Source organism: Myotis lucifugus, unplaced genomic scaffold, assembly GCF_000147115.1.
Source record: "Myotis lucifugus unplaced genomic scaffold, Myoluc2.0 scaffold_1009, whole genome shotgun sequence".
Taxonomy (NCBI): domain Eukaryota; kingdom Metazoa; phylum Chordata; class Mammalia; order Chiroptera; family Vespertilionidae; genus Myotis; species Myotis lucifugus.
Window position 1 is genome coordinate 2,197 of NW_005872057.1, and position 24,369 is coordinate 26,565.

The 24,369-nt window shown below is 57.3% G+C and overlaps 2 protein-coding genes across 2 annotated transcripts; one reads left to right on the forward strand and one right to left on the reverse strand.

The window, feature by feature from the left end:
- The first annotated feature begins 395 nt into the window (after nt 1–395).
- On the forward strand, nt 396–4,582 carry LOC102421649 (galanin peptides-like). The gene is made up of 6 exons (XM_006107088.3): nt 396–544; nt 777–848; nt 1,368–1,422; nt 3,056–3,142; nt 3,427–3,507; nt 4,341–4,582. The coding sequence occupies exons 2-6, from the start codon at nt 777–779 to the stop codon at nt 4,406–4,408; spliced, it is 363 nt and encodes a 120-aa protein (XP_006107150.2). The 5' UTR covers nt 396–544; the 3' UTR covers nt 4,409–4,582.
- Nucleotides 4,583–6,923: 2,341 nt separating this feature from the next.
- LOC102421968 (tesmin-like) lies at nt 6,924–23,970 on the reverse strand. Its single transcript, XM_023747837.1, has 8 exons — nt 23,494–23,970; nt 20,900–21,052; nt 18,992–19,112; nt 17,209–17,285; nt 14,656–14,747; nt 12,370–12,472; nt 9,134–9,294; nt 6,924–7,480 (listed from the first exon to the last, which is right to left on the reverse strand). Exons 1-8 carry the CDS (start codon nt 23,968–23,970, stop codon nt 7,291–7,293), a joined length of 1,374 nt encoding a protein of 457 aa, XP_023603605.1. The 3' UTR covers nt 6,924–7,290.
- Between the last annotated feature and the right edge of the window lie 399 nt (nt 23,971–24,369).

Consider the following 24,369-nt stretch of genomic DNA (forward strand, 5'->3'; position numbering starts at 1 on the left):
GGCAGGGGGCGCTGTGCTGGGAGGGGGGCTTCGCTCTCCCCAGGACCAGGATCCCTGGTATAGGGGTGGGGCTCTCCCCCACAGCAAGGACCCGGGTGTTTGTGGGAGCTGCTCGGGCTCTCCATTCACGGTGATGGGGTCTCTCCGCGTCCCCTCACTCCTCCCCCATGCAGACCACTGCGCGCCCTCCCCCAATCAGACCACTGCCCGCCCCCCCATGCAGACCACTGCGCGCCCTCCCCCAATCAGACCACTGCCCGCTAAGGAGCCGAGTTGCGGTCTCTCCCGCCCCCTCGGGATTCGGCGAGGGGGCGGGACCCGAGCTCCGTGACGTGGCTCGGGACCAGCCGCATAAATAGCAGGGCAGCGGCCGCTCTGGGCACAGACACGTCGGGGGAACCCAGTCGCCTCACGCTCCTCCTTCGCATCCCGGGCCGTGTCATACGGTGAGCGCCCCGACCCGACCCGACCCGACCCGACCAGACGCCCGGACCCGCCGATACCCCGCCGGAAACTGACCCCCCGGGACCCGCCGCTGCTCAAGGTACCGCGTGCGTCGGAGGCCCCGGGGGAGGCGCCCCTCTCCCCGAGTTCCGCTGCGAGCGCCCGCCTGCCGGTGGACGCACCGAGGGGCGCGGCGCCTCTGCCCCGTCCCTTGTCCCTTGTCCGGGGGCGCAAACCGCTGGGTCCTCGGTCCCCTTCACCCTCCGTCCGGCCGGTCCGGGGTCCGAGCTCCGCCCCGACGTGCGCGGCGCCCGCTGCCCCTTCCCTTGCAGATGCCCAGAGGCGGCGCCCTCCTGCTCGCCGCGCTGCTCCTCGCCGCCCTGTCGGCCACCCTCGGGTCCCCGGTAAGTGCGCCGTCACCCCTCCGGGCAGAGGGGGCGGAGTGTGGGCGCTGGTGCCGGGAGGGGGGGTGGGGGGGGCGGGGGGCCGGCGGGGACGCTCCCCCCTTGGGTCCTCCCGCCATCGCTCCTCCGCGGTATGTGCGGTGCCAGGACAGCCTGCTGGGAGCCAGGGAGCGGGGACTGGACGCCGAGCCGCAGCTTCACGCGCAGAGGGTCGGTCACTGGAGCCGGTCCGGGCTCACCGAGAAGCGAGCGGTGCGGATGGGGCTGGTCTCTGGCTTGTCCGATGCGCGCACCGGCCCTGCCATGTCCGGCCTTTCGCAAGTGCGTGTGATCCGACCGATGTTCTGCCCGGAGAGCTGGGCCTCTTCCCCGAACGGTCTGCGCCGGCTCGTTATGTGAGAGTGACCACGGCCTGTGTGACTGGGCCCGTGGTGGGGAGTCCAGCCTCCCGCCATGCGGCCCCACGCAGGCTGCTGGGCCAGGCAGGTCCTGGCCATCGGCTCCTTTCTCCCGTCTCAGGTGAAGGAGAAGAGGGGCTGGACCCTGAACAGCGCTGGCTACCTTCTGGGTCCACGTAAGTGACCAAGAACCTGAACCGGCAGACGCTGCACCTGCCGCTGCGGCAGCCATGAGTGTGAATCCTGCCGTTTCTGAGCTGCTGGGCGTCACTCTGACCCGAGGCTGGTCCAGTGTTAGATGAAGGGCAGGGGCGCTTCCTGAGGCTTGGAGGATGGGGTCCCCTTAGGTTAATGGCACTTGCCACGTCTCTAGGTGGCACATCGCCCTCCCTGAAGCCACACCCCCCTCCCCCTCCATAGGGCCTAGAGGGACTCAGTCACTCAGTCCCTGCCCTGACCCCACCTGCCCTCCCCCAGCCTCGAGGTGCCTGACTCTGCCTTGAATCCTGACCCCCCTGCGGCCCTTGGCACCCTGTCTCCTGCCTTCTCCCTTTTGTCCACATTCCTCAGGGCTGCCTCCACCGTTTAAACTGCCCGGGAGCTGTCTTAGTCCTTAATCCTGGAGTTTAAGTACATACTTTCTCCTGCTCAGACGGTTTATCCATCGCCCGGGGGTCCTTGAGAGCCCGGCACTGATGGCAAACACTAGGTGGGCCAGGCAGGACCCATGGGTGCTTGGAAGGGGTGCACGTTCCCCTGCACCCTTCGCACCCCTGAGCTCTCTCCCTCAGAGAGCACCTCGTCTCTGGGTGCTCCTGGCCCCCGAAACAGGAGGAACCGTTGGAATGTTGACAGCATGTCAAGGAGACTTTTCACCCTGAGTTGGGAAACACCCTTTTCCACTGTGAAGTTTTAAGTCTCTGTTGATAAGTCTCTGTTGAGTTGGACCCCCAGGAGCTGGCATGCAGACAGCTCTTTGTGGGAAGTCCTTACAGCCTAATGGTTTGCCCTTGACCTCCACCGCCCACGTAGAAACAGCGCCGGAAGAACGCGTTTGCAGCGGACACCCAGCCGCCCGCTGGATCAGCTCACTTACTGCCTTTCTCAATCTCGTGCCAGGAGCTCTGTCCTGGGAAAATGAGTTAATTTTCATTCATCCGGCTTGTGGATGACACAGCCCACCAGGCCCAGCAGCCAGAAACCCTGAGCCGTCCTCGCCCTCGTCCCCTCTTCTCCTTTATCTCCTAAGTCGCCCCAAATCCAGCCCCCTCTCCTCATTCCAGGCCACTTGGTATAGAGCCCTCATTCTTTCTTCCAATAGTTTCCTAAGGGAGCTCTCAAGAAGCACACCACCCAATGCACACACAGTCACCCAGCCTACCCCACCCCAAGCATGTCTGTCTGTCTGTCTGTCCGTCTGTCTCTCTCCCCGCCGCCCCACCCCCTTCTCTCCCTGGCTCCGATCCATCTCCCACACAGTTGCCAGAGTGGTCTTTGAAAAATAGAAATATTTCGGTACCTCCCTTGTTTTCAGAAACATAGGCCCCGAGCCCCAGTCGCCTGCCAGCACCCCTGGGAGCCTTGTGCTCCCCGCTGCGCCAGGCCTGTGGGCTCTGCGCCCTGGTCCTGTGGAGTCCCAGCACCTGGTGACAAACTGGGCCCCGGGTACATGCTGTTGCCTCAGGTCCCGAGCACGCTGTCCTCCCTCCTGTGGTTCCCACACTGGGCTGCCGTGGTAGTCGGGTCCTTTGGGCGGGGGGAGGGTACAGTAACGACACTCAGGGGCTGTCTGCTCTGCTCTGCAAACAGATGCTGTTGACAACCACAGGTCATTCCATGACAAGCACGGCCTTGCTGGCAAGCGGGACCTGCAGCCTGAAGACGGCGCGAGGGCAGGTGAGGGGACGGGTCCCGGGGCTCCGAGGCCCTCCACTGTCCACCTCTGGGCGCACAGGGCAGTGGTCCGAGCCGGGCCCGGCCACATCTGTCCACTGCTAGCCACAGAAGCAACGACAGTGGGAGTAAGATGCTGGGCAGCGCAGGGACGGCAAAGAGCCCTCCGGACTTGGGGCCTCCAGGAGAGGGGTCCCCGAGATGGGTGACAGAGATGCTGGGGTTCATGACCTCGGGGTGCCCGGAGCACCTGTTAAGTCGTAAATGTCGATCCTTTTGGTTTCTAGGCGACTCTGACGGGCCGCTGCCCTGGAACGATGATGTTGTGCGCAAGATAATGGAGTTTCTGACTTTCTTGCATCTCAAAGGTCAGTGAAATGTGGCCGATTTACATTTCCGCCTCCTAGAACCCTGGGCACTTAAAACGGAAAGGGTTCCCTAGACTTCTGCAGCGACCGATCCCCATGCCAGCTGGTTGGAGTTACAGCCCGGGAACTGGAACTAGCTAAAGCAGGGCTGGGCTTGCTGCCGGTCCCACACCGTCCCTGGAAAGGGTCATCAGACCTACTGTTCCCAGACAGAGAGAGAGAGAGAGAGAGAGGGAGAGAGCGAGCGCGCGCCTCAGGGTTCCGTTCTCTCCGTGCACTATTGACGTGGCAACAACCGCTGTCCCTGTCCGGCCACAGTGCCCCACCGCCCGCTCCTCACAGGCGTCTGAGACCAGGTCTCGTCAGCACTGCAACTGAACAGGGGCCCATCCGTCAGATGTGGGCTTTCCTTTGGGTTTGGGGCAGGCTGCGTTTAAATGCATGGCCCTCCGCTCTGGACCTCCTGCAGACGCTGCCGGCCATGAGGCTCCCCCTGCCCATTTCAACCCTGGCTTTGCCGTCTGTGCTTCATGCTTGTCATTCATTCAACAGTGAGGGTCTGGCCTTTGCCAGATAAGCTCACAGGTCCAGCCGCCCGCGGGAGGCCTGCGCTCTGAGAGTTAACCGTGCAGGTGGGGGCGGGGGCCGGGGAGATGGACGCTGTGATGCTCACGAGAGACAGCTGGTTGTCAAGTTTCACACGTCACGATTTCGTGTGAGTTTGAGAGTCCAGGCTGATTCTGTTCTGTCTGGACCCTGTAAGGCGAGCCAGGGCTGTGATGTCCTCCGTGCGGACAGCAGGGGCTCATCACCCAGCGTCCGTCTCTTTGCAGAGACCGGGGTTCTGCTGCCCATACTCCCCTCGGCGGCGTCCTGGGAAGACACAGAGCAGTCACCCTGAGGGAGCCGGGAAAGGCCCTCCCGTCCCAGGAGGTCAGATTCTGAGACGATGGGTCAGCTTGTGCCAGCTCCCCGAGTCAGCCAGCCCCTCCTCTCCTTTGAAGCTGTGTTGTTATAATTTAAGATTTCCCCTTTGGTAATTATTCTCGTGGCAAAATAAAAACCAGCAAGTGTTTCCGTGTCTTCCTTCCTTGTGCCTGTCTGTCACCACCACCAGAGTGCTTTACGACCAGCTGGAGCCCTGGCCGGGTGGCCCAGTGGTTGGAGTGTCGTCCTGCACACCAAAAGGCGGCGGGTTCAAGTCCCAGTTACGGCACATACCCAGGTTTCAGGTTCAGTCCCTGGTCAGGGTGCCTACGGGAGGCAACCAATCAATGTCTCTCTCTCTCCCTTCCTGTCTCTAAAAAAAATCAATAAAAAACATATCCTCAGTGAGGATTTAAAAAGATAAAAAAGATACGGCTGGATTGTAATCACGTGCATTAGATCAGTGCACATCGGGAACAAAGGCGTTTGCACACTAAGCTGAGTCAGACACAATTATGAAGTTGAGTCTGTTACTGAGGCAGAAACCAGCAGGGGGTGGGGCCGGGAGTGAGCTGGGGACCCACAGGGCAGGGAATTAAAATTCGTGTGGTCCAGGTAGAAAGGTGATTGTCCCCAAAACTTCAAGTGCTTCCTAGCTGAGGAGATGTGTGCCCTGTCCGGGTGCGGAAAGCCAGCACCTGGCAGAAGCTCTGAGGACCGGCAGTGATGGTGCATCCCGAGGGGGAGGCAGTCACACCTGAAGACCCAGAGGAATGCGGCGAGGGGGTGGGGATGGGGAAGAGCCTTCTCTTAGGTCACGTGACGACGCGGGGCCTCTTGGCCTTGGGAGCAGGTCTCTGGCTGCATCACATGACTATACGCACCTGCACTTGGCTGTTCTCACACTGACTTTCCTAAAAGCTGTGCTGACTTGCTAAACCCTCCCCCTTGAGCAACCCACAGGGGTCACGCCTTCCAGTGGCCTGTCCCTGGCTTTTAGGCTTCAGCTCAGCACACCTGGCTGCAGCGCTGGGCCCCACCCCAGGGTGCAGGTGGGCTCCCCTGCTGTGCTGGATCCTGGCTGCCTCTGGGCTCTGCAGGTCAGAATGGGCTGGGGGACCTGTGCCCTCCCCTCCACACCTGACCCTCAGACTCCCAGCACTTGCCCTGGGCCTGGTGTGGACTAAGATGGTGGTGAGTGCGAAACACTCACTGAATGTTAGGATTGGTGCACGAAGAACGTGAAACGGAACAACCACTTTTACTTTGGTTACATATAGGAATGATAATGTTTTGGATATATTGGGTTAAATAAAATCATTAAATTGGCCTGGCTGGTGTGGCTCAGTGGTTGAGCATTGACCTATGAACCAGGAGGTCACGGTTCGATTCCCGGTCAGGTCACATGCCAGGGTTGCAGGCTCGATCCCCAGTGTGGGGCGTGCAGGAGGCAGCGGATCCATGATTCTCTCTCATCATTTATGTTTCTATCTCTCCTCTCCCTTCCTTTTTGAAATCAATAAAAATATGTTTTAAAAAAAGATTATTAAATCGAATTTCACCTGTTCCTTTTCACTTTTTTAAAATGTGGTGACTAGAAATTTTAAAACTACCTGTGTGGCCGGCAGATACTGCCATTTGCCCTGCTGAGAAGGAAGGCAGCCCCAGGAGGAGTCACAGAGCCCCATTGCGGCCCCCTTCCGCCTGAGGGTCTGGGGGGCAGGTGAGCCTTGGCCACAGTGTCCCCGCTCTGCCCCAGCTCCGCTCCCGAGAACTCGCAGTCTCACAGCTCTGCCTCTACCTCGGGCTTTGGCCTCAGAGTCTGGATCCGGGTGGGAGACAAGGGGGTTGAAACAGAGAAATGAAGTATCAGAAGGAGGCTGTTCCAAATATCGCTGTGCTGGCCTGCTCCAGCTCCTGCTCCCCAATGTGCCAGAGGCCCCAGCCACACTGCCCGCCCTGCTGTGCCTGCAATGAGCTTCCGAAGGTTGTCTGTGGGGCCAGTACCACCCACACAGAAACATGACGAAGTGTATTTTCAGTCACCAAGCTAATTACAGCCACAGGAGACGGCTGAAATTTTTATTCTTTGCTTTCACAATAGAACCAAAGGAGTCAACTTAACAGCTAATATTACCTGCTACTTTCTGCAAACTAGTCAGTTTAACCATACTCTACCAACAACAATAGCTTAACAGTAATCATGGAGAAGTTATTGGACAATAGAGTTTTTCCACAATCAAATAGAAACACCTAAGAAACTAGACACATTTCCGTCCCACAACTCAAGATGCTACGGATGGAAGCGCGGCCTGTGCGCCCGCTGCCTCTCGGTGTCCGGGCGTCAGCCGGGCTGACAAGCCCTGGGCCCTGGGACACGCCTGCAGTCGTTCCTTGGGTGTTCAGGGCTCTCTAGAGATCTCAGGCTGCATCTCAGCAGCCCAGCGGAGATGTTATTTCTAAGAATCTGGGAAATCTGATGGCTTTTATGCAGAGAAGCCTCCAGAGGAGACTCCCCGAGGGGATGAGGTCAATAGGGTGACTCTTCCCTCTCCCGCCCCGTGTCCACCCACCAGCACTGGGTGTGGGTGCAGAGGTCCCCAGGCTCACGGGAACCCACGCTCCCTCCTGGCCCTGCCATGTCGTCAGTCACGCCCCTCCTCAAACAGGGGCTGTGGATGGCAAACCCTCCCAGACTCAGCCTCCTGTGTCCCCTGGAGCAGAGGGAGCGCCCACCTTGATGGTGCAGCTGTGGACACAGACCGGCCTCGTGTTCCTTAAAGCAGCCTCTCCTCCGTGGGTCCCCGGAACCCCGAGCGCAGACCCGCGGCTCCTCTCTCCTCCCCGCCTTCTCCTCTACTCCATCTTCAACCCTTTGGACTTAAACTCGATGTGGAGAATCTGGGACAGGCACCTCCCGAACTCCTCCAGGACCATCTGCTGGGCCAGGCACTCCGAGCAGCGCCCCTTCTCCGCCTCCTCGCCCTGAGCCAGCAGACAGGCGCACGCGGCTTCCACCACCTCCCAGGAGATGCACGAGGACCGCCTGCAGGGACACACCAGTCAAGGCCATGGTCAGAGGCCCGGCTGCTCTTCAAGGCCGGCGTGTCCAGGGGACGGGCTTGTCATGCATTTCAGAGACTCACTGGCAAAACCAAATGCTGTCTTCCTGATATGGAAGCTGTTCACTAGAATAGCATCAGGATTGCTTTTAGAAGGAGATACGGAGGAAGGTAAACCTGTCAGCTTCTTGACATCCCTCTCGTGGTCGATTCTAAGTTTCTCAAAATTAGATCCTCACAAACCCAGAGGCCTGGGCTCCGGTCAAGCCCGTGGCTGGGCAGGAGCAGCAGCAGGAACCTCAGACAAGACCAGTCCCTGCGGACAAGCAGCCTGGGTCCCAGCGCCGTGCAGGGCTGCGCCGCCCTCCTGGGTGCCCGCTCCCCCACAGGTGCGCGTGGGGCTGGGGAACCCCAGGGGCTCTGAGGACTCCCTCGTCTGTCACCCCGGGGGCGCGCTTGCTCTGACTGCCCAATGGGCCCTGAACAAGGACCTGCAAGACGCTGTGCTGAGTCCTGCAGGGGCAGCCACGTCCCCAGGAGATCGGGACAGCGTGGCTCAGCTCAAGGCCGCTCACACCGAACATTTTAGGAAAACTCTATTAAAAAGTGTTGGGTTATGAAAATAGAGACAGGTGCTGGGACTGGTTAAAACCTCTCACAGCCCTAGCCGGTTTGGCTCAGAGGATGAGCCTTGGCCTTCGGACTGAAGGGCCCCAGGTTCGATTCCGGTCAAGGGCACATAGTCGGGTTGTGGGTTCAATCCCCAGTGGGGGCGTGCAGGAGGCAGCCAATCAGTTATTCTCTCTCCCTCTCCCTTCCTCTCTCTGAAATCAATAAAAATACATTAATAAAGTAACACACTTAAAAAAACACCTCTCCACCAAGGTAACATGCAAGAACTGAGTTGAAGGTGAGAGGACAGGGCTGCCCAGGGCAGAGCTATCACTTTGAGACCAGAGTCCACGGCTCGGAGCCCTCGTCACACTCCATCGACACGCGGTCCCGGGGGAGGCGGCCACACTGTCCCTGCAGTTTCCCAGAGGACTGGGCCACGCCTGGTCAGCGTCCACCAACACAGCACAGCCCTCTGCAGGCCACAGTGAGGCCACCTCTGACGTCTCTAAGCAAAGAAGCATGAACGTGGCTGTTCAACAACATTAATGACGTGTGAATGCAAAGACGGTTTTTAAATGGATAAATCTAGTCCAATATAAAGTTATTACTCAATCTTTGAGCTACGAGGACCACCGCATGGCCGCAAGCTAACGAATGGGAAAATACCCAGCTGCACAGGCTCATCGCGCTGGGGAGGACCAGCCTGCGTCCCGAGCATCTCTGCGCTACCACCACGCGGTTACGGTGACGGTGACGGTGACGGTGACGGTGAGCGGCTCAGGGGTTTGCTGTCTGGAAGCCACACCCCGCAGCCCGAGGCCAGTGGCCTGCTGGTGGCTCCTGCTCGGAGGACAAACAGGACAAAGCAGCGGGGCCTCTGGAACAGTGTGGGTCCAGGGTGAGTCTGGAAGGGGGGACGGCACCTCGCCCAGTCCCTGGCGCCCGCCCTGCAGGCAGGCCCGCCCCTTCCAGTGTGTGCATGAGCCCCGTTCCCAATCAGGAGGTCAGTTCTGAGCACCTACCTCTCCTTCCTGAATTTGGGGAGTCCTGACACGTAATGGCTGCCTTCAAAACTGCCAGCTTCTGCGTAGTTTGGCACGGCCATGAGCGTTTTTTGTTCGGGGCTTTCTTCATAATGTTTGCAGCCAATGCATTTGCAGATAGAGGAGCACATGATTTTGGCCTGGAAATAGAGAATTGTCCTACAATCACCCAGAAGAACAAATTCTGTTTGGACCTCCAATGGCTTTATGGTGTACACGTAACCAGCAATGTTCAGACCAAAAGAGCAGGAGTGAGAGGAGCCCGTGGCGGTGATGTGAGGAGCGCGAGGGGCACGTGCCCAGGTGCCGCTGTAGAGGGGACACAGTGGGGGGCTGACAAGGGGGTGGGGAGGGGCTTTGGGAGGCTGGGCGAGTGTGGGTGGAGTCCCCAGGGGGCGCTAACTCTGATTTTGAATGCAGCTGCGTAGCTGGTTACACAATCCCAGCTCGGGTTCACCTTGGCCCGCAGTTGAGGGCACCTCGGGCTCCCACTGCGGCAGAAGATGAGGGGGTGGAGGAGTCTGAACCTGCCGGCTGGCCTATGCTCGGTGTTCTGGGCAGGCCTACCTGCCTCCCAGTGGGTGGACTTTATTCCTTGTTTCATGGCAGTGTTGCACCCAGGGGGCAGCAAGGGGGTACCGGCTGTGTCCAGCAAGCCTGAGCCCAAGCCCTTGCTTGTGCCGGCCCTGGGCACGGCCCGCAAGCTGGCCCTGGGACACTGGAGTTTCTAGCGTCCTCTCTGCCCAACCCCTGCCATTTCCCTCTGTTCCTTCCAGCTCAAAGGTGCCTGGTGTGCTTTATTCTGCACCTCTGGGTGTTTTGAACGGAGGTTTCTCGGGATTTCTAGTTCCTCTATAATGCCAGGGACTACAGGTCCCCTGCACCTCACGTGGCCGTGGCTGGGCAGAGGCACGTGGCTGACACAGCGTCACCCGACAGCCAGCAGGGCGCAGTGAGGAGCAGAGAGACGCCACAGCACCTGGGGCTGCGCTGTTAGGATTTGCCATCTCTGCACCAGTTTTGACTGTATTTTCAGGATCTGCACGGGGGTAAAGGAGGGGGGGTAAAGGTGGGGGGATGGGCGGCTAGGTCTGCTTGCCGGACCTTTCAGCGCCTATCTCCAGAATCATGAGGCCTTTCTTACATCTCAACTTCTATGACAACTTTTTAAAAATGAAGCTCACAGCCCTGGCGGATGTGCTCAGTGGTTGGAGCGTCAGCCCATGCACCGAAGGGTCGTGGGTTTGATTCCCTGTCAAGGTCATGTATGTGGGTTGGGGGTTCCCTCCCAGCCCCAGGTCAGCTTTGCCTGTCACTTGCTCTCGCTGTTCCCTGGAGGAGCCACAGTGACCGGCTCTGTCGTCAGTGAGAAATGCACCGCCGGTCCATTCACTCCGCTCACACGCTTGCCGTCTCCGCAGCCAGTCTCTCAGGCTTGCTCCCCCCCCCCCCAACCCGGTTTCAGCGTCATATATGTTTGCTAGGTTTTGCTGTAGAAAATGAACGGTTGGTGAAGATGCCGAGGAAATGGCTGTGTCTGTGGACGCGTCTCCTCCAGGGTTTCCTGTTGCTTTTCCTAGGACAGCGGGACCCGGGGCTCTGCCATTGGCTCACTACTGCCCACGCGCCGCGTTCCAGCATCTTCCCGCAGGACCGACGCAGCCAGGTGGGGCGTGTGCACGACTGCTGCCCTGGTCTTACAGACCCAGAAACTGGGGTGCTGGAGGTTGCATAGCGACGGCAAGTGATGGAATCGACTCCAAGGCCCACCGAGCCTGGGTCTCGGCCGCTGGGCTTGCTGTTCTCATGCAACTCAGCTACCTTTTATCCGGCTTGTTCACATGTCTTATCCATCTACCTACCTTCCCTCTAGACACACAGATGTGCACATGTTCTTAATAACAACGTGACTCGGTGCTCTTCATAAACAGACACGAGTCACAGCGCAGTCCCGTCCGCAGGCTGGCAGCTGGGACCTGGGCCCCGTGCTGCGGGACGAGGTCAGGACTCTGAGCAGGCTGTGCCCCGTGTGCCCCACCCAGTCAAGTTAGACGGCCCAGCCCCAGAGACTCCCGATGACGCCTGCCCATCGACACCCCCAGGGGAACCTGTTTGGACTTTGGGGCTTCGTTTTGCCTCTGCTGGAACCTCACGCAGGTGGAATCATGCAGCGTGTACCCTTTCCGCCTGGCTTCCTCCCGCAGCTGCACACAGCTCTCCTCCGTCCTGCCCCTCTGACGGCCGGCCGCACAGGCTCATCGCCCTACCACAGACGGACACCCGGGTCGTGTCTGGTTTGCGGCTATTATGAGTAAAGCTGCTGAGGGCATTCTTGTAAAGGCTCTGGTGGACATGTCTGTTGGCTGTGTGTTAGAAGTAAGATAGAACTGCGGGGTGACAGTACACGCAAGGGTTAGCTGTAGTAGTTGGTGCCAATCAACTCCCCAAAGTGGTTGTACCAGTTTCTATTCCTACCAGCAACGCACGGGAATGCCACCACTTTTTAAATAAAGCGTTGTACACTGCAGACAGTACCTTTTACCCTAAAGAAAGTGCTACTATACTGAAGTTATGTGTGTCATCAATTTCAACAAATTTATCTCTAATTCAAGAGGGGAGTTAGATTACTGTAGGAACAAGGGACTGACCAGCCATGGCGCATGGTGATCTCCGGTCCACGGTGATGGCCTCACTGTCCTGTGCAAAGTAGGCCCCCGGCCCCAGCCTAACTGTCCTCCCTGCTCTGGGCACCTTGTGTGTCCACAGAAGAGGCGCTGCAAGCTCCCGCAGGTAGCCGTTAGCAAGCGGCCTGCAGGGCGGTGGCCTTGAAGGGAGCCCAGGTTCTCCCCGTCACCTGGACGTCCTGGAGCGCAATCGAGACATTCGTGATGGCTGAGAGCTTCCTCCCCATTTCCCCTGGACAGTGGACCAGCCACATGTCTGCAGAGCACGCTGCTCCAACGTGGGCCTCTCTGCTACGTGTATGACCCAGTTTCTCAGGTCGAGACAACGTGGACATGTGCATGTTCTTGAATCAGACCTTCCGAGCCCCGGGGCGTCCCAGGGGAGGGCAAAGCTCCCTCCCTGTCGCGTTCGGTGTACATTCTTCAACACCGGGCTTTCCCCAAACTGAAATGCAGACTCTGGCGGTGGCTTTTCACCTGCAAGACGTTCCAGTGCTTCCGAGATGCTTTCGTTGAATGGGAAGCACTTACCTTAATGGCCTTGAAGCGCTCGAGTCCGTGGCGTAAGTGGCTGCAGCAGGCATCACAGCTGCAGTTGTTGCAGAAGTCCCCGCTGGCAAAGCAGTCGCAGTACCTGTGGGGACAGTCGCACAGCCTGTCACAGGCCGTGGCCGAGTCAAAACCATTTCCTGGAAATGTCCACTGATGCCCACTGTCCCCTGGCCCCACTGCTGCTGTCCCAGGAACACAGCAGGTTGGGGTGGACATGTCAGTTAATAAAGAGCCGTCTTCCCACCAGCTGTCCCCGCCCCTCCGCCACGGCACCGGAGACCCTCCTGGGAGAGAAGACGCAGGGGACCCGAGGCCGCACTGCTCTAGGCTTGGTCTTGCTGTCTCTCCCGTTGAGTGCTGTGCGGGGGAGATGAATGCTGGGGACACACGTGTGACAGGGTCCACACTACGCCCCTGACTCGCAGTCAACCATCTCCTCCTGGGAAAACGGGAGACCCCGTCACTGCGCCAGCTCCCAGCTGCTGTGGCACTTCCAGCTCCAGAGCCCCTGCCCCGCTTCCCCGGGACACCCCCTCACCGTCTCTCATCACTGAGGTTCCTCTCTCTCTCCCCCTCCCTCTCCCTCTCCCTTCCTCTCTGAACCAATACAAACATATTTTTAAAGTTTCCAGAAAAGCAGAAACTTCATATTCCTTATTATAGTCGTCGTTACGTTACCAAAAATAACAGCAGCAATGATGCGTCAGAATTCACACCAATACCGGTGGCCGGATTGTTGGACCAACACCGGTGGCCGGACAGACTTTCATCCGCGTGGTCAGCTAGTCGGTAAGGGAGCACTTCACACCCACACCCAGTCGCTGGCGGGCCAGGCCCACGCTGACCTGCGCGCACGTCCCTACTCGGACCCCGTCTGCCTTGTCTTGGGGAAATCAACAAGGAAGCTAGTGGAGAGCCTAAGAGGTATGAGCTGGGGCCGGCCGGGCCAGAACGGAGCAGCAGCCCCTGACCGCCCTCCAGACCCCAGGCCCAGCACCGGGCGTTCCGATGCAGATCACCGGCTGGGTTCGTGCAGTGACAGCAAATCAAGTAATTATTCGCAGCAAAAAATTCGAACACAAAGCTCATGTTGCTCCTGGCACATCATTTATAACAGAAAATTGGTTATGACCTGTATAAGGACCTCAAAAAAAGGAGACTGTGCTGAGTGAGAAAACCTGGTAGAGGCTGGAGAGGGGGAGGGGCCCGGGAGAAATGGGCTGCAGGGAGGATCCCTCACCAGGCTCGGCCCCCAAGTCCTCCAGCAGCGCGGCACCCGGAGGGACCGGACCGGGGCTGTGGGAGCCCAGTCTCCTTGGGGTCCTGGCCGCGCCAAAGCACACAGCAAAGTCCCGAGGACGAGGAGGGGAAACCAGTGTCTTCGGGCCCGTGACCCTCTCATGGCTGCACAACCCGCCCTGCCAGGCAGCCAGCAGGGCCACCTGGCTGTGCCTGCCACGACCAGGGGCCAGCACAGTAACAGCTGCGCACCCGGAGGAAGCCGGAGAACAGAAATCACCGACCGCCCTGCCGGTGCTCACTCCTCACAGCCAGGCAGCCTCCAGAACGGAGGGGGGTTCCCTCAGCCTCTCCTGCTGCCCTTGGGCGCCCGGTGAGCCTGTGCCCGGGGCAGCCCCGCGGGAGCCCCTCCCCCACTGCCTGGGCTGCCTCCGTCAGACCCACGCCCGCTGCCTTAGGCTGCCTGCCCCACACTCCTGGGGGCAGGACAGAGGCTGCCTGCGCGGGAAGGGCTGCCCGTCCCTGTCCCCGGCTGGTCCGTGAATGTGAACAGAGCTGCAACCAGCTGGGCGAGTTTACGGAGTTACAATTACAGCCGCCGCTTGAAAATGGCCATCGAGGTCCCAGGCAGGAAGGGCAGCCACGTCTCCTCGGAGACCGCCTGCCGGCGCTGCCGGAGAGCGTGAGGGACCTCGTGGAAGGTGCACCAAGACCACCAGCCACAGTCAGTGACGGCCACGCCATTGCTTACGTGCATGACAGCAAGAAAGAAAAAAGAAATACAACAGCTCACGTGAACCAATGTGAAGCAGACGGAGCCTCTGAAACAGCCCGGCGGCGTGGGGCCTCCCGGCGACACCAGCCCCACGCACACGACACTGTCTCGCGCTGCTCCTTCCAAAAGCTCTTTTATTGCTGGTGAGGCTGCAGCAAAGCTAATGCTTCCACTTAGAGGAAAATGACAGTGCACCCGAGAGAGCCTCTTAGACTCTTGAAGGAGTGACTGTTGATGGCGTTGGTCCTTACCCAGCCAGCGTTATCCGGGGCGGTGCGGGGAGGGCCGGTCCCGAGGGCAGAGCAGACCCCGAGGCCGGGGCCGGCTGGGCTCCGTGGTCCAGCTGCAGAGTCAAGGCCAGCATATTTTGAATTAGTGGATGTTTTAAACGTTCCTTCCAGTCAGCCCCTAGCTACAGAGGAAAACAAGCCTTCTCCTGGTTTTACCTGGCAATCCCTCCCAACAAGTCTGGGTCTGTTAGCGGGAACATGCCATGACTGCGGACCGAGGGGAGGGGTCTGGGACCTGGGGCCAGGCCACCGACCAGCTGGCAGGCAGCACACACAGCGGTCAGCCGCTGGCTAGAACACTGTATTGGACATCTTTTTCATTTTGTGAAATAAATTCAATTACCAATCTCTGTAAACTAAAAATGGCCATTATTATTATATCCTTAGTGTAACATGAGCGATCTTGACATTTGATGTCTCATTAGCAACCATTACTTTTTCATCTATTCAAAAGGAGCATTTCATAGTCAACGTTAACGAATTCAAAAGCAATGTCGTAATCTCTGCTTTATCCACGGCCTTGGCTGTCCTGGTTCCAGCTTATTTTTCTTTGTTCCTCAGCAGCGTGGCTCACAGGGAAAGGAAAAGCTAGCAACATCGCTGACCTAATTTTCTCCCCTCAGAGCTTGAAGAAATGAAAAGGGTTGGATACATTTAGGTTTTGAGATTGTCTATGTCACAGCTAAACGCCCTATCCTGTCCCTCCACTGAAAACTTGAAATTTTAAAATAAGCTTTACTTACGCAGTACAGCCTGGGAAAAACACCGTTCTACCCATCCTCCTCCTCGCCGCCCTCTCGCCTCTTTTTAAATTGTGTGTCTCCGCTGCCTGTTGGGGCTCGAGGACACCGAGCAACCACCCTGGTCCACTCTGTGCAAAGCCTCCCACTGGCACGGGGACTCCGTTTACAGGAGGGACGTGCCCGCGCGTGACTCCGTCCCAGACACCCGTCCCCACGGCCGTCCAAAGAGCTGCGATTCTTTCGGAGAAAGGATCTCACGGGGCTGAGGCCATTCTTTGCATAAACCAGGGGCAGTTTCTTCCCCCTCTGCTTAGGCCCAAAGTAACGCAGAGAAAAAGGAATGTCTCCTAAGGGCCAGGCAGGCAGCAAACCTAGGGCAACCTTTGCTGGAACCCACAGCCTTCTTCAGCGGCGTTTGGCACCCAGGAGTGGAGACAGGAACCCACATCCCTGGCACCTCGCTGGGATGCAGGTTCTGGGTGGGGCTGAGAGCCAAGTTTCTAGCAGCTCCAGGGGACGCCCACGCGTGCGTCCTCAAAGCACACCTTGAGGAGCAGGGGAAGCAGGGGTTCCAGGGAGGCAGCAGATGCATTGCTAGGAGAATTGCCTGAGGTCCACAGGGTAAGAAGTCAGGGGAGCCAGAATGGGGACAAGAATCATCACAGCCAAGGAGAGCCGGGAGGAGGCGTGGTCTAAAGGGCATTTCTCCTTTGAGAGCTCGGAGGAGGCCTTTTGGAGCCGAGGCAGGGGTGGGGGTGGGGGTGGGGGGTGGTGTGGGTGGCCAGGAGGGAGAGAGGAGGTGCACGGCGCTCACAGGACCACGGCTTAGACTCATGAACATTTGATGTCTCATTAGCAATCCTTCCCTCCTGCCTATTGTATCATTTGAGAAAAATTTACTCAACAAATATTAACTCTAAACCAGACTCAGAAATCTCTAGTCTGGTGGCTGTCAATCCCAGGTGTGCCGACTCCGCCCTCTGAGCCGACTCCCAACAACTCCACATTCCCAGGGGCACTCAGGCTGCCCCCACTCCCCTCTCTCAGCTCCGAGGACACTCCCCCTGGCCCATGTTCAGGCTGAAGACCCTGGCATCCTGGGCTCCGCTGGTTCCGGTTCCCACATCCAGCCTCTCACAAACACTGGCGCAGCCTTCAAAGCACCCTGAGGAGCTGCTGCTTCTCGCCACCTCCATGCCCTCGGCCTGAGATTGTTAGGGCTGCGGTCACCACTGGCCTTGCCCCTCCTCTGGGCCGGCCCCTTTAAGCCCAGTGAAGGCACAGCCCTTCCATCACCTGCCTCTTCCTCCCGCTCACGCTCACGCTCACGCTCACTCACCCCAGCCCCCGCTGTCCTGGCCCTGCCTGGAATCTGCCTCCATGAGGCACCACCTGGCTCCCTCCCTCCGTCTTTCAAGACCTTCTCAGTGGAGCCAACGGGCCCGCCTTCCTCCGACGAACCCCCATGCCTTGTGCCCATCCTTTGTGGCCCGGCGCACAGTGTGACTCCCTTGTTAGGTCCGTTTGCTGTCTGTCTCCTGCAGGAGCTTAGAGTCATGTGTCTTATGTTGCTTTGTTTTGGGGGACAAAGAGCCGCATCTTGGTCGGATCCACCCCTCCCAGGCCTGTCACTGTGGGCACGGGGCTGAACACTTGGTAAATGGATCACTGTGGATCTTTAAAGGGAGGATAATTATATTTCCTGAGAAATTCCAACTTTGACAATCAAAATTTCAAGAGACAGTTGTTGTTTTGTTAAAACATGACTCACTTGTTGTGTAATGAGATTTAATTTTGCTGGCACTGGCAAAAATCTTCCTACTAAAGTAGTCACTGGTTTAGGGACATCTGTAAGGAAGACAATTAAAATTAATTGATGCATATATTGTTTTCCTTCCACATGCACACGGAAGAACGTTCAAACATGAAAATGTATCATGGATTTATCATGTGCAAAGTCATTTAAATTTATCTTCGTCCTCTTTGTTTTTTATCCTATAAAAACTTTCAAGTTAATGTAAGTTTTTACTAATTACACCCTTTTTCTTTGCCATAAAGCTACTTAGCTTGAGCTCCAGGGATAGTCTATCCTAAATAATGTTGCATACCCAGGTTCCCAAACTGCTGGCTGAGGTACCCTGGAGTAAGCAGCACACTCACCAGGAAGCCGCCGGAAAGTTTATTTTCAAAGAAAGCACAGCGACATCTGCTGGTCACCAGGTGAAGTACTTTCCATTTATGTGTTTCTTTTCCAACTGGTTTCTTAGTTGTTAGGATGTAAATACTGATCAGGCTATTTAGCCCAAACTACTTCAGGAGCAGAACTGGTAGGTGTTTCTTGGGCCCAAGGGCACAGTGACAACCATTCCTGAGACACCAAGGGCTTGGTGGGTCCCAGTGGAAGGAGATGTGCCTTCGTCTCCCGAATCACCCACCTGCAGCCTCTGAGTGATGCTACCGTTAAGACAGGTCAGGATACAGTTATTTTACGCTGATACTTAGTATGTTTACAGCATCACAAAGGGGACTAGGCAAGGGAATGGGGCTTATATGACAAGGAAGTCCTTCTGTGGATCTACAGGCACTGGGGCTTGCCACGGCCAGAAAGGGGGGTGGGGTGGGAAAGAACGCCCTGCCTGTGTGAGGACCAGAGACAGCTCTGACCTCCAGGGAATGGAGCCCGAAAGTCCCAGCCGTGAGGACCATGCCCCGCCCTGCTCTGCACAGTGAGACAAGGCAGAGTCCCGAAGGCCTTGCCTGTCCCTGGATGAAGGGACAGTCGGATGGAAGAGGGTCACAATCTCTCTCTCTCTGCCCAGACTCTGCAGGTCCATGGAGAGGACATCTGGGTTTAATGTGGATTTAAATTATGGGCAGTGAATCTGGTAAGGAAATATTCTGGTTAAATCAAGATTTGGAGAAACGCAATTACATATACAGTCCACATAGAAATGCCCAGTTTTGAAGAATTCTTGTCTACCTTCTGCAAGCACAATCTGAAAGCTACGCCATTCAGTCTCTTTAGTCATGCATAAGGCGTTACAGGATAATCATGTACTCGAATGTCGCTCATTACTATTGTGCCAGTTTGAAGAAGTTGCTGAGTAAATGAATGTCAGATAATCAGCATTTTATGCAGTTATTTCAGAACTCCTGGGGATTATATGAAGGCGTTTCCCTTACACGCAGTTTATACCACACCTGAGGGCCAACCCCCCACTCAAGCTGGGAGGGCTGATGCTTCAACCAGGCACCCCCAGCACACCGGCTTGCTGGTAGGAGTTGTCACCTGTTAGGATGGCAAGCCATCCACAGCTAGCGGAAGAAGGGGGCGGCTATCCCAAAACTTGAGACAGTCAATGGAATGCACATACATTGGTCTATAAAGACATTTTTCCATTCTTAGCTCACTACTATGGAACATGAAGGTTGCCAAATTGCCTCCTTAATACCCTCACTGCCTATTTCACTTTTTTTTCCAATATACAAAGCCAAACATGATCACTTACCAACTTACAGATAGGACATAATTTTTGAATTAATTTACTTTGTACCTGACTGTAGAGCATTGTTTTGGTCTTGATACTGAGGAACCAAATGGAGTGCTTTTAGTTCTCTCGCGCTCGGATTGTCTATGCGCAGCATTGGTGTCCCGCCTTTCAACTGACATAGCACCTGAATGAAACACAAGGGTCAGGTCTCACTTGTCAAAGCCGCCCCGGGGGACTCCATCCCCCTCCCACGTGGGAGTCTGTACTTGCTCTTCAATAAATTTCCACCTTTGCTATAAAAAACAACAACAACAACAAAAAACCGTCCCAGAATGAACCCACACGAACTTCCACCAAGAACATAGCTTTAATCTGGAATTTATGTTTTCTTGGAAAATGGCAACCTGCCCATCTGTTCTCGATTCCTTCCTCCACCACACGCTCTCTGAGACGGTGGCTGGGCTCACAGAGGCCCCTGCCTCCTCTCCAGGCCACGTGAGCGCACAGCGCACCGAGCTGCCCTACCCCGGCCCACTCACAGTCTTCTTTAATTTCATGACAATTGTTCTTTCCTGCCACACTCATGTGTTTTATTTAATATGTGGGATTTTTTAAAACATCTATTAATGTTATTTCCTACAAGTACAACTTAGAAAGGTTAATCCAAGAACTGGAAAATTCTAAGAAGCCATGTCAGCGTTCCTGGGCCTGGCCAGCACTCAGGCCTCCTGGCTGGGCTCTGACCATGAATACACCCTCCGTGAGGCAAGGGCCTGCCAGTCAGGCACGTTGGTCAGGCAGAGCGGGGCTGGAGCCCTCCTTCGCTGGTGGCCCCGTCCCAGGAAGGGCAGCAGTGGTTTTGCCCACACAGCTTCCACTCGGATGGGAAAACCACAAACACCGGCCGGCTGTGCTTCTGCCCTCGGTGGCCTTTGGGCTCTGAGACAGGACAACTCAAGCCTAAAGGACCAGTGTTACCAGTCACAGGAGAGCCCGTGCTAGTGAGGCGCTCCCGGCAGAGCTCTGGGCACCCTGACCCTGGACGAGGGCCAGCATTCGTGTTCAGTGGGAGTTTATTTGTATCTGGAGGTTAAATTATAGCCGTGCACGCACGAGAGAGGCGCAGGGTGGACCCCAGGCCTCTGTCCATCGAGCACCCGGGGGCCTGACTCAATGGTCTGGTGTAAATGGAGGAGGCCCCGCCCTGCTCACCTGGTCCGTGTGTCCTGGAGAAGCTCTGCCCTCACTCCCCGGGTGCTTGACAGAGAGGCGAGTGCCGTGCATGCCAGAGCTAAGCCAGGTGCATTCCCTGGCAAAGTGTGGGCTTAGGGCGAAGGCCTCCTCTCTCGGAGTAAAGAGCTGCGGGGGTGGGGGGCAATCTTGGTTGTTGGGCTCTTTGCTCACAGAATGCTTGGGGCGGGCCCGAATCCTAGAGGCGCCGGATAGGCCGACTATGTAACATCTGTTTCTCAGCCATAAAATGAGGACAAAAATAATGCCCACCCTACAGACTGGATAAGAGAATCACAGGAAAGTAGCACACAGACCACACGTGTCACTGACTGCCTTCCCGAGAGGAGAGCTGGTGGTATTAGGACTTGGAGGTGGGCAGGGAGGGCAGCAGCCTCGGCCCTGCAGCCGCAGCCCGCCTCCCACCCACAGGCCACCACCCACGTGCCACCAACTCAGCCAGCTGCTGTCAGGCCGCCTGGTCTGCGCTGACTGATGTGACGTGTGGTCACTGTCCTTAAAAACACCGCCATGTCCTCATCCTTGTTTGACTTGCTGCATCTGCCTGGAGTGAGGATCTTGGAGCGGGAGGGTTAGGCAGGCTCGAATGCCCCTCTGGGGGAGACAACCAAAATGCTGACTCGGCAGGCATACGCTGACTGACACCACCAGTGCAGCTGGCTCTGTCACAGCGATACAGGCCCCGCATCCACACCACAGCCGCTCTCTCGGCAGGGTTACCATGGTGTTCGCGTCCTTCTGAGAGCCGCCCGGGGCGTCCTCGGCGTCCTGTGAGCACGGGAACTTGCAGGGCTCCTGGGACAGAGGGTTCTGCAGAGCGGCCTCCTCCACGCTCTCACTCGGCACAGCGCCACCTCCTTCCTTCAATTCCACCTGGAAAAGCGGTCGCTGCTCAGAAACCACGTGGGGGACATTGGGTGCAGCAGCTGCACAGCACAGAACAGAACGTTCTCTCTGGAAGTCACACTTGGCCTGCGTGCCTCCTTCCTCACCCTCCCTCCCTGCGGCACAGTCGTCCCGCCCGCCCGTGGGGCGCAGAGGTGTGATCTCCATGTGGCCCCGTGTGACCGAGCGGACTCCCAGGTCAGTGGGCGCCCCCCGAGCTGCTGGCCCCCCCCACTCCACTGGAGCTGCAGCCAGCGGGACCGTCCTGAGGGGCCCACCCTTCAGTGCCCCCCGAGAGCAGGCTCGTCGGCTCTGTGGAACCTGCTGGCCCATTGTTTGCTGTTTCCTCGCAAAGCCTGCAGTCCCTGCTGCTGTTTGGTGATATTTATAATGTAACTTACAACGCGCTGCCAGCGATAGTTAGTGTGGAGCTTCCCTAACTGAACAGTAGGACAACCTGAGTATGAAATGAGGGTGGGCATGACCGCCACCTTTGTGTCTCAGCTGTGCTCTACGCAACTGTCACCTCAGTGACACCAGCCAATTACCAAGAACAGGGAGAAATACCAGGATACTACTGAAAATCAATGGAGTAAGAAAGACACTAAAAAGTCTCAGTTAAAAAAATTACCATCAGAATCGAGGGTTTTAAAATTGAGATACTTTTTAAATGATAAGAATGTAAGGAGGGCTGCCCTCGGTTTTTCTCAGTGGTTAGAGCATTGGCCTGCGGACCCAAGGGTCTCAGGCTCGATTCCCGGTCAAGGGCATGTAGTTTGGTTGCAAGTTCAATCCCCAGCCCGGTCAGGGCACATACGGGAGGCAACCACTTGATGTCTCTCTCTCTCTTATCGATGTTTCCTCTCTCTCTCTCTCTCAAAATCAATGGGGGGGAGGGAGATAAAAGAAAAATAAATAAATAAAAATCAGTGGGAAAATATCCTTGATGATTAAAAAAAAAAAAAAGAATGTAAGGGGGGCAGAAAACACAGTTAACCTAACCGTGCACCCTCCACCCCACCCTTAGGCTCCACCTGCCCAGCTGCCTGTGAGACAGGGCAGGTAATCCTTCAAAAAAGATGGTGTTTGTATGGGAGCCGTGCCAGGACCAACAGGCAGAAGCTATCAGGACAGGTTTGGCAAATGGACATTCACGCCGGCTGAGAGGTTCTGCGGGAGACCTCTGTGTGCAGAGGGCTTGGGGCTGCCTGCTCTGTGGTCCCTCCCAGGCAGATGGGACCTCTACACCAGGAGTCCTCAAACTTTTTAAACAGGGGGCCAGTTCACTGTCCCTAAGACAGTTGGAGGGCCGGACTATAGTTTAAAAAGAAAAACTATGAACAAATTCCTATGCACACTGCACATATCTTATTTTTGAAGTAAAAAAACAAATGTTTTTCGGCGGGCACATGTGGCCCGAGGGCCATAGTTTGAGGACCCCTGCTCTACACCAAGGAGCAGTGCTTGTGCTAAAATAACCCAAACACCAGAAAGCAGAAATCCAAGGTGCTGCTGCTGGCGTAGGGGACGTGGAGTCCGGCTCCAGCCATCTCAACAGCAGTGCAAAGGCTAGCCTATGACCTACTCAAAGGACTAATGGTTGAGTAACCTAGCTTCCAAACTAGATCCTTCGGGGGTGAGGGGTGGGGAGTAGGGGGTGGCATACATTTCCTTGGGATCCTTTGCTTCCTTTAAAAATAAATTTGTTGCCTTGGCCGGTTTGGTTCAGTGGATAGAGCGTTGGCCTGTGGACCGAAGGGTCCTGGGTTCGATGCCGGTCAAGGGCACATGCCTGGGCTGAGGGCTCGAACCCCAGTGTGGGGCGTGCAGGAGGCAGCCGATCCATGATTCTCTCTCATCATTGATGTTTCTCTCTCTCTGTCCCTCTCCATTCCTCTCTGTGTGAAATTAATAAAAAATATACTTTAAAAATGTATTTGTTTAGCAAGGACAGAGGATAAAATTATCAATGATTTTCTTCAGCAAAGGAGGGTAGTTATCTGAGAACTGGCAGGAGTTCGCTGTGCTCTGTATGACACAGGCATTCTAAATGTAAAGGGGGGAGAAAGCTAAAGGCAAGAACATGAAAAGTCAACCACGCTGCGTTTGTTTTCACAGACACAGTTACTCTGACCATCAGGGCTCCTCTCCTAAAGCCAGTGACAGCGCCCCATGTTCCCCACTTTCCAGTCCTTTTCCTCTGTGGTCGGGCGCCCCCTGCAGGGCTAGGCCAGGGTGAACCAGGGACCCAGGACGTGATTCACCTGCAGGCTGAACGGGTTACAAAGGGCTGCACCCTGTGTGGCCGGACACCAACCAGGGATGGGGCTGACACAGAGACAGGCCGGGGCAGCCAGCAGCCTCCCCGCCCGGCTCCCGGCGGGCGGAGGGGGTACCGTGCCAACCTCCCCCCCCCCCCTCCATCTTACTGGGATCACCCGGACGCCGGCGTGGGCGGCTCCGTCCAGGGCCCAGGCGCCCAGGGGCACGAGGGCCGGACTCCGGTGCGGGGTCAGCAGGGAGGACAGCAGGTGCACGTTGTAAGTCGGCGGGGGCGGCGGGGCCGCGGGGAGCACCGCGTCCTCCAGGGGGTCGAGCTCGGCGAGACTCGGGAACTGGCCCAGGATCTCCTCCTCGTGGTCATCCACCAGCAGCTCCACCTTGACCTTGCTGCCGAAGTCCGCGCCCAGCGGCGGGTTGAAGGCGTGCAGCAGGGGCTCCTTGGGGCCCGCGGGGCTCAGGTAGGGGTCCTTAAACACGTGGAACTCCTCCTCCTCCGCCTTCACCACCGCCGGCGCCTTCAGGCCTGTGTTTTCTGAAACAAACCGACCCTCTGCGCCGAACAGGTCCGGCCCCATCTCCTCTTCGGGACTGGACATCCCGCCCAGCAGGGGCGCCTCGTCCATGTTCCCGACAGGACCCCGCACCCGGCGCCAGGCGGGATCGGCAGGGCCGCGCACCTGCAAAGACGCGGCCAGGTTAGAGGGCGCCTGCCCGCCCCTCCCCCCCGCTGCCCCCGGGCTGATGTGGGGAGAGGGGTCCCACCCTCCCGACCAGGGGGTCCAGCCGCCCCGAGGGGTTGACCAGGGGCCCACCGTCCCCCCCTATCCCCGCCTGCAGACCCGAGGCCGGGCCAAGGCCCTGGAGACAGGCCTCCTCGGAGGGGCGCACCTGGCCTTGGGGTTGCTGGAGCACAGGTGTGGCGGTTAACGGTTGTGGAAAGGGGCGGAGCGGGCGCGAAGCCGTGGGCGGGGCTTGAAGGCAGGGCCTGCCGGTGGGTGGGGCGTGAGCGGGGCGGGCCCTGT